We start from the raw sequence: 12,085 nt of genomic DNA, 5'->3' as shown, positions 1-12,085 counted from the left end.
ACTTCTAAAAAATCAAACTCCATGACAGTCTTTAGCAATGCCCTAAGAGTGCTTCAGAAAAATTGGGTTTACATTCATAAAATGAAAATTTGGAAAAACAGTTCAGCTACTTACAGCAGTGATTATTGGAAAACTGACCACAGCACTCAGAGAGTGATTTGCTATGAACCAACAGCAGGTAGCTATAGCCCAAAGTACTCCTGACAGGAATCCTGAAATACAAAGACAACACACATTTGCAGACCATGTTCCCCTCCTGAAGAACTCACAGTGAGCTACAACAGGAATATCAAAGTGCACATATAAATGCATTCCAATCAATGTTGTTGGCCAATATGGAATTTTGAGCTGTGTTTTATTGTTATTTTAGAACCAAGTAATTTCTCTACTCTTGCCTGCTATGGGTAGAGTGATCAATGCTTTCATATTATCAGCATTAAAGTACCCATAGTAGTAAAAGAGGTAGAGATTGGGTGATGAAAAGGGGACTAGGGGACATACTGAACCCGAACATTCTCTGCAACTACCATTTACTGTAAACCATAGATATTAATAAAGTGGATCAGAGTGATGCTATGGCTAAGAAAAAAAAAAAAAACCTATAGTATTTAAGTAAAAATACAGCTAAAACTTTCACAGTACTTTAGCTAGGCATTCAGTAAAGTATTCTAGCATTTTCTACATGGTGGCATTCTTTAGCACAAATCTGTTAGGCATTTCAGAACAAGTCTCTGACTTATGCTTTATTTTTGCCTTTAAAAAATTTTACTTGTGGACCTACATTCCAAATTGAATTATAATAAACTCCGAAATGAGATTTTTAAAAAAGATCAATGCCTAATGAATTAAGTCCAAAACCATGTATGTTTAACATATGTCTTTTTTGAAGTCAACACGATCTCTTCCTACATTTTGTAGAAACTGTTTTCCCAAGTTGCTGTATATTCCTATTTGTTGATATATGAACCTTTAGATAGTGAAAAAGAAATAGTAAAGAATGATGATCAATACAGAAGATGTTTGGCACAGGAAAATATCTTATTAATAGATTTATTGTTTAAGTTTTAGGTTCTGTAATAATGGCCAACATTTCATATTCAGTTTCAAGGATTTAAAATACTTCATATTTGGTGGTGAACTGGGCAAAAGTAATTAGGGGGAATGAACATGCACACACACACACACACACACACACCCCCCACATATACACACAGAAGATGGCTTTGTTTCCAGAAGAAACTTATTCAAGTTAAATGAGTTGTAGATGACACTTTCATATAGTAAGAAGATCTGTAGTACATATTCTTACCTGGTAGGACTGCTTCAGGATATAGTTTAGGACTATTTTTCATGGCTATGCAGTAGGCCAGAAAGTAGACAGTACTTGTAAGAAAGATGCCACTGAAGTGCGCAAAAACATAGTCTAAATCTGAAAATAGAGATTAAAAACTCTCAAACACCATTTTAATCATTCCAGATATATTTAGATTTCTGAAAATAAACTCACCAGAATTAACCTTAAAGGCAAATAAATCATTAATTAGGCAGAGCACGGTGGCTCACACCTGTAATCCCAGCACTTTGGGAAGCTGAGGCGGGTGGATCACGAGGTCAGGAGATCGCGACTGTCCTGGCTAACACGGTGAAACCCTGCCTTTACTAAAAATACAAAAAATTAGCCAGGTGTGGTGGTGGGCGCCTGTAGTCCCAGCTACTTGGGAGGCTGAGGCAGGAGAATGGTGTGAACCTGGGAGGTGGAGCTTGCAGTGAGTGGAGATCATGCCACTGCACTCCAGCCTGGGTGACAGAGTGAGATTCTGTCTCAAAAAAAAAAAAACAAAAAAACCCATTAATTATATTTAATCATCCTAGTTTTCTACATGCTGTTCATATAGAATTTTAATTAATATATTTCAAATCTAGATACATTAAGTAGTAAATTAGTTACTATAATCAAAACTAAAGGCTAGTTTTTATGATCATCTGGTAAAGCTAAATAAGAAACAATGAATTATGTAACTATGATGTTAATACCTCCCTTTTAAAAATAGGCATTCAGGCCTAATTTTACTAATGACAGTAGCAATTATAGCAAATCCTCAGGTTGACCACAGTGAGAATATGAATGAAAAAATTGGAGGTGCTAATTTTATAGGATCCATTGATCAATCTGGAGACCAGCATCTCTGTTGCAGATGACAGCTGTACAGAAGGCTGTTCAGGAAGTTAATCCAGAGAGGGCTTTATTCAATTGTTGATTATAAACCTAAGTACATGGGGGAGTTAATATCACATGATGGTGGCCCAATCTCGGAAAAATCCCAACTCCACTGACTGTTTAAGCAGATGGGACTGTGGCCACACAGATGGGTGCACTACAGGTTCTTGGCTGGGAAAGCCATGTTGGACTCAATGTTTCTGTCCCCTAAAATTTTGACAAAGATGAGTGGCCATGTTTAGGAAGAAAAGTTTGACAGAGAGTTTGTCTGTTGCTCTAAGTCTTAAATCCTATTTCTGGATCATGTAAGGGCAATACATCTGTATATGGACCACCACAAAAGAAAGCAAAATGTAGTGATTAAAAGCATGGACCACCTGGGTGCAAATCCTCATTTCAATACTCACTAACTTTGGGACTTGGACAAATCGTCTCATGTCTATGTCTTAATTTTCTCAATTGTAAAACAAAGAAAGGGTATTAGTTGTTATGAGAATTAACTGGGTATTTGTAAAATACTTAGGACAGAGCACATACTACATATGTGTTGTTAAATAAATGAAATAAAAAATAATCCCCCCTAATTATTTTTGAATAAACTGGGATAAAGTGTTCCCATCACATTACATTCAGAGAGTTGTCACAAGCAAGATCCCTAAGAAGCCATTGTTCTCTTTGTGTAGAGATTGGTGAGGACACTGTCTATTATGTCCCTGTACCAAGAACATCTGTGCTCCTGAACAATTAGTTGTTTTTATCTTGTGCTCATTGAATCATGAGACTGATCTGATTTCCCTTGTGCCTACAGGGACTCTAAGAGCCAAATTTATGCCTCCTTTCTAGCAAGTATACAAATTAGTATAAAGTTTTTAGACTCGTTTCTGATTCCTTTTATATACCCACTCTTGTCTTTCTTTCTTTAGTGAGACCTTGTTTTAATTTATCCTATGATATTCTATTTTTATTAGTTTTTATCTTTTTGTAAAAATGCAAAAAAGTATTTGTATAAAATTTTAACAAATGAAAGACAGAAGTCAATAAAAGGTTTGAGTAATATACACGGGGCTAACTATAAAAAGGAAGACGGAAACTATGGCATCTACTCAGTCTATCCATTCTGTTAAAGTTGAGTTCAAATCTCAACTTCTTTGATAATCTTTCCCTCATGACTTTTGCCCTCCAAATTCTCCTTTATCTGAACAGAGGTCACATTAATTTTCTGTGCCATCTGATTTAGAACTTTATTTTATGAATGATCCTATTCTCTTATCATTTCATGGGTGTAAGCCATGCTTCAACATAATTAGCAGATCTCCGAAGTAAACACTCTTTCATCTCCTTTTGAATCTGTACAAGGCTATTGCATATAGTATTGAGTTTACTCCTGGGAGATTAATTCTATCAATGGAAACTGAGATATTAACAGGAAGCATTACGTTGGGCCTTCCAGTGCATGACTCTGTGCTTGAAAAATAATATCCTCTGACCAAGTAGGCTATACATTGACCTTTACCTGATTTTAAAGTACTATGTACTACACTTTAGCCTTTTTAAAAGAGCAGAGGTATACATTTTTTCCCAGAGATCATCTAACTGGAAAATAATTTCCAAATCTTACTGGAAAGTCAGAAACTATGTGTTGAGATCCAAGTAGTTGAAAAGAGTCCTGACTAAAGTTGGTTGCATTTGTATGTTAAAGATCATATGAAAATACTGAATCCTTTATTATTTTTGGTGTTCAGTGCCTTTCTAATTTGCCACTTACAGGGACAAAGAAAGATCGAATCGACCCATCAATATTTACTATTATCACAATTCTTTTTATATTCATAAAAAATAGATATTAATAAAGTAAGATAACTTTTTATTCTCACCATATTGGCTTGCCCCTGCATATATACTATCATTTCTTTTGCTGTGGTCCTTGATATAGATGATCGGCACAAATGTAGATCCATAGAGTACTCCAGATATCACTGCAAGACTGCAGCCCCTTACAAAACAAATAAATCACTATTAATCTTGGCCCAAAACAGTATTTCTGACAAACGCACAAATGGAATCATAAACATGCTTCAAAAGGCAAATCACAAATAAGCAAAAAGCGTCCATTTATCTCAAGCTCTGTGACTGGCGGAAGTCACAGAAATACCCTGCAGTATTAAAGTGGCATCAGGACTAGGAGGACAGCTTCAGTCCACCAGTGTCTAATTTTAGAAGTACGTGATTTATAGAAATTAAAATGGATTATAATTATAAGTTGTCATTACATAGATGAGAATATTGCTACAGTTATCTTGTACAGTCTACATAAATAAACTTGGCACTCTAATTAAATTGAGATATCTATATACTGACACCATGCTTTATGGTTTTTTAAAAATTTTAACAGGCCATGCTATCCAGCCCAGAACTAGGACAGACTAAGTACTAAATGCATGTTTGTTGAAAACAACTATTGAAATTCATGAACTTGCCTATGCCTTAGTTGACAGTGCCATGGTCAAGAGGAAGTGCTGATTTAATTAAATAATCTGGGTATTTCAGAGAAAACATTCCTTTTTATAAAAAGAAAATGTTTCATTTTCAGCACTGGAGTCAGGCGGACTCCGCAGACTTGGGCCATATCTGCATGAAGCAAGCATTTCCAGTGATTGTAGGGGGAGGTGATTCATATTTTGGAACAGTTCCTTGAAGTTAACACAAAGAACAATGACAGAAAACAGAAAACAGGCCAGGCGTGGTGGCTTTTGCCTATAATTCGAGCACTTTGCCACTGCACTCCAGCCAGGCAACAGAGTGAGACCTTGTCTCAAAAAAAAAAAAAAAAAAAAAAATCACACAAAAAAACCCTCCAAACAGAAAACAGTCATAGGCAAAAACAATTCCCTCCAAAGCTTAAAAACTAACTTAGTCAATTTAAGTAGTACTATAAGTAACATGAGCCTGTAGAAACTCACAAGACCACCTTGGCAGCATGTCCTACTCATACAGGAAATCCCTGTGTCACGTGAGGTCTGGACTTCATAGCCGTGGAGCATCCCAAACCCAGACAAGACTAATAGACTAGGCCTAGCTAATTACAAGACAACAATATTTTTCTTAACAAATATCTTAATGAAGGGGAGGCTTTGTGCAAAAAATATTTGAAAAAATTTTTTGTTTGAAAGATTGGTTTTATTCTGACGCAAAACCAGCAACATATTTATTTCTTCCAAAGGTTGTTATTCTTTCATTCATTCAAATTATTCAAATATTTATTTTCTACTATGTGTCAGGTGCTGCTGTTTCCCCCTGTAAAGATAGTATATACACTATCAAAAAGAAGGCTTTATATTCTTGAGTCAAAAGCTGTCACCACATGAAGTTTAAAGCAGCCATCAAATGTAAAATGCAAGCTATATACTAGTGCATATTTTCATATTTATTTGGAAGTCCAAAAAACAAAACAGAACAACAAAAAAAACCCACCCTAAAGTAGAGGGGCTGATGTTGAGCCCAATTCTCTGAGTTCTTACAGAGATAGAGGGAGTAGGACCCACACGGACACAGAATGTTCCACTATATTTGACAATGAATGTCTGGAATTATACAACTGTCTAAACACAGGAGTGTGGGGATTCCCAGAGCAGGGTGGGCATCCTGGGTGGTGCAGTGCTAGACAAGTTTATCGCCTAATCTGACTGTGACTGCTGAGAGCAGGTTGGTCACAATACTACCTCTTTTACTTTAGCTACACAAGTCATGCAAAATTAGGTTGCTTTTATTATCTACTTATCATTTGGAGATAAATGCAATGATTTAGTAATTACTCAAAGCAGTTGAGCTCAAGGGCATCTGTACCTAAAATTCAGCAGGGGACAAAAAAACCTAGCCACATGGAGATAGAAGTCAAAGCTTGCATTACTATTTTCTTCTTGAACTCAGATGAACATTACTTCACGCTGGTAATCCCTGCTTCAACCAAATGTGAAACAGAATAATAGAGCAAAGAAGTAACCACTCCTTACACTATGCGGTGGTGTACTGTAGAAAGTTTATCCACCCAGGAACAGGGGTCTTGGGTTGTGTTGATCACCTATTGAAAACATTGGCCCAAATTAAAACAAAAAGAGCATTCAATTGATAAACACACTGGTGACAATATTTCTAGTGCTTTTCTCTTCTCTTTCAAACATGCTTTAAAATACAATAAATGTCACCTACGCATTCTGATATCTCTAAACTCAACTGTTTCTAATAGTTTCCTCTTTCATTTAGGATGACTTGGCAGTTGGCAAGTCCTCCATTTCAAATTCTCACATTTAATATGTGGCTATTGTGATACACCTATAAAAACTAATAAAACTTATTAACTCGTGTTTCATTTGCATATTTTAATGGTCTGCATAATCTGTAAGGAATTTAGACTCTCCTCCTATGGAATGCTTAAGATCAATGAGCATTTCTTATGCTGATTTTTTTTTTTTTTTTTGCTAAATTAGTTAATAAAACATTCCAAGCCATGTTTCAATATTAGGCTGATATTGTAAGTCAGGAAAAATTATGAGCAAATTCATATTTCTACTATGGAATTACAGTATCCCTCCGTTATCTGTAGTTTCACTTTCTTTGGTTTCAGTTACCCACTGTCAACAGTAGTCCAAAGATATTAAAAGAAAAATTCTGGAAATGAATAATTCATAAGTTTTCAATTGCACACTGTTCTGAATAGTGTGATGAAACCCTGCATCGTCCTTCTCCATCTCACCTGGAATGTGAATGATCCCTATGTCCAGCCTATCCATATCGTATACACTGCCTGCCCCCAAGTCACTTAGTAGCTGTCTTAGTGATCAGATACAAAGACATACTATATATAGGGTTTGGTACTATCTGTGGTTTCACGCATTCCTTGGGTGTCTTGGAACATATCCTCTGTGGATAAGGGGGGTATATTATAATACTGCCTGTTAGCCGAAGTGTTCTTTTTTTTTTTTTTTTTTGAGATGGAGTTTCGTTCTTGTTGCCCAGGCTGGAGTGCAGTGGTGTGATCTTGACTCACTGCAACCTCCTCCTCCTAGGTTCAAGTTATTCTCCTGCCTCAGCCTCCCAAGTAGCGGGGATTACAGGTGCGTGCCACCACACCCAGCTCATTTTTTTTTTTTTTTTTTTTTTTTTTTTGTATTTGTAGTAGAGACAGAGTTTCACCATGTTGGACAGACTGGTCTTGAACTCCTGACCTCAGGTGATCTGCCCACCTTGGCCTCCCACAGTGCTGGGATTACGGGCATGAGCCACCACACCTGGCCAACTGAAGTGTTCTTGATGTTATAATCCTATTGTTTTTGTAAGAGACAAGAAAGTAGATTTGAATTCTTTGTCGTGTGCTAAATCAAGTTTTCCTTTGGCAAAAATGGTTTCTTTCACCATAAGGAGCTCATGATGCATGGTTGCATACCCATCAATCATGCTGTTTATGGATCTTTAAACTTATTGCCTAGAAAAATCTCAGGCAGTTAGCCTACTGTGTATCTTTTACCAAGCTGCATTTATTTTATTATTTTGTTCCATTGTTTTGGAGGATTGGGCAGGAGGTGTCTGGACCCCTGAAGCAGGCAAGGAACCCTTTCCCAAAGCCAACTCCTCCCTTCTCCCTGAAACATTTCCCTGATTAGAGATGCCTGTGGATTAATAAACCTCTTCTCTTTACGCTTAAGCTAATTACTATTCAACTTTAGTGTCAATTTAACTAAGGTTTTAGTTGATAAAAGTTTTGATAGGGGAAGAAGGAAAGGAGAAAAGATTAATTTTGAAGTAAGGGGTAGATAAGCACCCTGCCAAGGGGCAATACCCCACTGGGGGTAAGGAGCGCTGGATTCAGAGGGCAGCTGGATAGCACTGGCCCAGGGCAGACATGAGAGATTTCTTGAGATGAGAAGGATTAGAGCCTGGGTTCATGGCAATGAGGCTTTGCCTTGAAGTCACTTTTGTATATGTAGCTACTGACACTTGTGCTTTATCAGGTCCCTTTTAAAAGTTGCCCTTATTTCACTCAGATTTACTATTCCAGACTAATTTAGATTCTTCAAGGTCAAAACAGTGACTCCTATCATATTTTCTGTTTTTCACTTCGGGTAGAATGGGATACCAGTTGCTACTCTCATACGACTTCACTTACCTTTCATGGGCTTCCTATGGTCTATTCTCCCCTGGACCAACTTCAAAACCTCCTTCCTCCACTTTCTAAAGTTATTTTCACATTCCTCTACAGTATTTAGGGTTCCTCTATTGTAGGAATTTTTAAATCATTACAAAACATGGGGTTATATATATATCACCTAGTAGAGATCTATTAATCAAAATAAATAAACCTGTGTGCTTGCTGAGAAGCTCAACTGTGGAAATATTAATTGATTGCTACATAGATCTAGCCATAATAAATAAGCTATTTTACATAGCCAGGAGTGATGAGCAAACACCACTTTTTCATCTGTGTTTAAAATTTATGTATTTTCCATTTATCTTAATTTTTATGTTTCAAGTCAAGTTGTCTCTCATACTGTACTCACATGCTCTGTTATTAATGGAGTGGTATCCATGGAACACGTGTTATTTGGTATTTCACTTTTGATGAACAAAAATATGAAAGCACTGTAAGGAAAATAAATTTTAGTGATATTTATTATAATATTGGTTTATATCAAGCTGCTTGATTTTTAAGAAAAAAACACACACCTTAAATAATCAGATCCTAATGACACAATGATTACTTTCAAATTGCCCCTTCAGTGGTCCTGCCATTTTGCCAGAACGCCTGTTCTCTTAGATGTTTCTCATTTTCCTTAATTACAGCAGGCTAAAGGCTAAACTCATAAGCTTTCCTTCCACATCAGATCTTTCCCTTAACTTTGAAATCACATTGTAAAAGAAACACAAATGGAAACTACATTGAAATAATATTTCTTAGCTATTATATTGACCAACTTCAAAAGCTGAACATCCTCAGTTGGACAAATGCTAGGGGACAGATACTCTTAGATACTGCTGATAGAAGTGCAGAACTGTATAACTCACACAGAGGAGAATCTGGGGTGATCTACTGAGGCCACCAGTGTGTCCACTCCTGACCTTACCAATCCTGCTGGAGGCCCACTCACACAGGTACACTCAAACTCAGGTGAGGTGGCCTACATGGTCATGCAATGGAATACTATGCAGCTGTAAAAATGGAATAATGATGATCTCTATGCTCTGATATGGAAAGATCTCCAGGATATAGTTTAAGAGATAAAAACATACATTTAAGTCTAGTGACATTTTTCCCTTTAACATCTCTCTCATAATACACTATTGATGTCCTGTATCTTTGCAACAAATGCCTCACTCACTCTTGGCTTTTAAGCCATGCAAATTTGTTAAAATGTGTCAAAAGATTAACTTGAGAAAATGAACAACATTGGGATACTTTTTAACATCACTTGAAATACGTTTAAAATACATTTGCATGGTTCAACATTTCAAACAAAATAAGAAGCTTTCAAAGCATATATGACACTGAAATAGGGTAGGTAGCTAGGTACAGAAGAGTGTCTATCATATGCCATCTTTTGTGTAAAAATTAAAATGCTCTAGTTAGGTTTCTTTGTTCAATCTCTTACTTGCTTTAAAACATGAATAGTTTCATATTCCTTTCCATATGAGATTTAACTTTCCTTTTTGATTTTTATGGCTCTCTGCATTATGTTCCACCCAACCTATCTCAACATAAATCCTCGTATTGGCTTCTATGCCTGACCACTCCCTGCTCCAAGCTCTCTGCCAACCCCCCTCCCCAATTTTTCACAACGACTTGCACTTGCTTCCCTTTCTTCCGTAGCTGGACACCCTACATACTCTTTGTCCTATCCAAACTAAAGAAGAGTTGAAGTGTTGAATGTGGTTTAAAAAAAAAACTTCCCCTTGGGCCAGTCCTTACTGAATCTTCCTCTTTGAATCCCCACAACACTAAGGATAGTTACCACACAATCTAGACCATTTGCCACAATGTAATCTTTTTTTCTCTAAAGATTTTCTACTTCAATAGAAGCCAATGTTGGGGTCAGAAAATGATACCCCAAATTACGGCACTTTGGCATGCTGAGTACTTTGAACTATAGGAGATTGGAAGGCCTCAGAAGCAGCCTCAGAAGGAAAGTCTCTCTCTGACTTCCTCACGCCTTGATGGCTTCCACTCACCTTTCTCCCACAAAGCAGGCCGCAGAAATTAGAATTCCTCTTCTCCAAGATGAGTCATGGACACTAGAATCCCTCTTCCTCAAAGCCAGCCATGAAACCTAGATCAGTTACTCTAACAACCCCCAACCCTCCACGTTCTGTGTAGGAGCTGGCTATAAAGAAATTCTCTGACCTACCTTGTCTAGATCATAAGACCCTCATTCCAGAGGGGTCCTGCTGTATATCAAGGAGGAAGAAATACTACACAAAGAGACCAAGAAGAATCTGAACAGGCGGGTTTTGCTGTGTTTCTCCCCTCAGTCTATTACCATTAGATCACACCCTTTGTGTAATTATATTTCTCCATGGCTGTCAAATCTTCAAATCTAAGCAGAAAAACAGATGTTTTTTCCCTGGGTCTTTGGATCTTCAGGTTCCCATGTCACGCAGAACTTTGATTTAATTTGTTATGTTTTTGTCTCATCAACCTGTCTTTTATTACAGGAGTGTCAGCCATGACCCTTATGATAGGGAAGAAAGGTATCACACCTTTCCAGTCCTATAATAGAAACCACATCTAATATCTCTTTCAGGGTCCTCAAGATATTTAACATGTAGTAAAATTGAATGCATAAAGCCTAATTATATGAGTATATTTAAATGAGTTATATATGTGTGTTTATATATATTATATATATATTTACACACATATATTTGTGTAAATATGTGTGTATTTCTGTGTGTGCATATATATATATATATTTGTAAGGTGAATATTAGACATTAATTGGCATTTTCTTCTCAAAATTATACAATGAAAATCCTTATGGCCAGGCGCAGTGGCTCACGCTTGTAATCCCAGCACTTTGGGAGGCCGAGGCGGGCGGATCACGAGGCCAGGAGATCGAGACCACGGTGAAACCCCGTCTCTACTAAAAATACAAAAAAAAAAAATTAGCCGGGCACGGTGGCAGGCGCCTGTAGTCCCAGCTACTCGGAGAGGCTGAGGCTGGAGAATGGCGTGAACCCGGGAGGCGAAGCTTGCAGTGAGCCGAGATTGCGCCACTGCACTCCAGCCTGGGCGACAGAGCGAGACTCCGTCTCAAAAAAAAAAAAAAAAAAAAAGAAAATCCTCTACTGTGTATAGACCTGTGTGTTTTTCTAATAAACAATACAGAATGATATGTTAGAAAATACTTGAAAGCTACAGATAGGATGGGCGGGACCAAGATGGGCAACTAGCAACAGCAGCAATCAGAAGCTCACATCAAAAAGAATGATAATTAGTGTGTGAATCCTTCACTGGCAACCAAGGTATCCAGATTCTCTCATGAGAATCGACTAGGTGGCTGACATAATAACGGTCAGGAAGGAAAAGCAGTGTGGTCTAGTGGCCCACCTGAGAGCCACACAGGGCTGCAGGGCCCCCACCCCACAGCCAAGGGAATTGGTGAGTGAGCATGCTACCCAGCTGGGGAAACCATGCTTTTTCCACAGAACTTGCAAACCTATGCCACTGGGGCCTAGAGTCCCAACACTGGAGCCATGCAGATTCTCAACAGCCTCTCTGCTGGAATCTGCCTCAGCCTGCTGAGCTCCCGAAGGGAGGGGTGACCAGTACCACAGCTGTAGCTGCCTGCTGTCTAAGCCATCTGAGCTCCTTGGGGAAGG

The 12,085-nt window shown here is 37.8% G+C and overlaps 1 protein-coding gene across 6 annotated transcripts in view; it reads right to left on the bottom strand.

Annotated features, from left to right (window-relative positions):
- TMEM144 (transmembrane protein 144) overlaps positions 1 to 12,085 on the bottom strand; it is a 66,174-nt gene that overhangs the window by 28,980 nt on the left and 25,109 nt on the right. For all 6 annotated transcript variants that reach the window (XM_055276253.2, XM_063638327.1, XM_063638330.1 and 3 more), the window contains 5 exons: positions 8,770 to 8,851; positions 6,229 to 6,296; positions 4,093 to 4,211; positions 1,310 to 1,429; positions 115 to 212 (listed from right to left, as the gene is read on the bottom strand). In XM_055276253.2, coding sequence (XP_055132228.1) covers positions 115 to 212; positions 1,310 to 1,429; positions 4,093 to 4,211; positions 6,229 to 6,296; positions 8,770 to 8,851 — 487 coding nt within the window. The remainder of the gene's footprint in view (positions 1 to 114; positions 213 to 1,309; positions 1,430 to 4,092; positions 4,212 to 6,228; positions 6,297 to 8,769; positions 8,852 to 12,085) is intronic.

This window comes from Symphalangus syndactylus, chromosome 4 (assembly GCF_028878055.3).
Source record: "Symphalangus syndactylus isolate Jambi chromosome 4, NHGRI_mSymSyn1-v2.1_pri, whole genome shotgun sequence".
Taxonomy (NCBI): Eukaryota; Metazoa; Chordata; class Mammalia; order Primates; family Hylobatidae; genus Symphalangus; species Symphalangus syndactylus.
The sequence above is the reverse complement of the archived record's forward strand: the minus strand, read 5'-3'. Positions and strand labels throughout refer to the sequence as shown.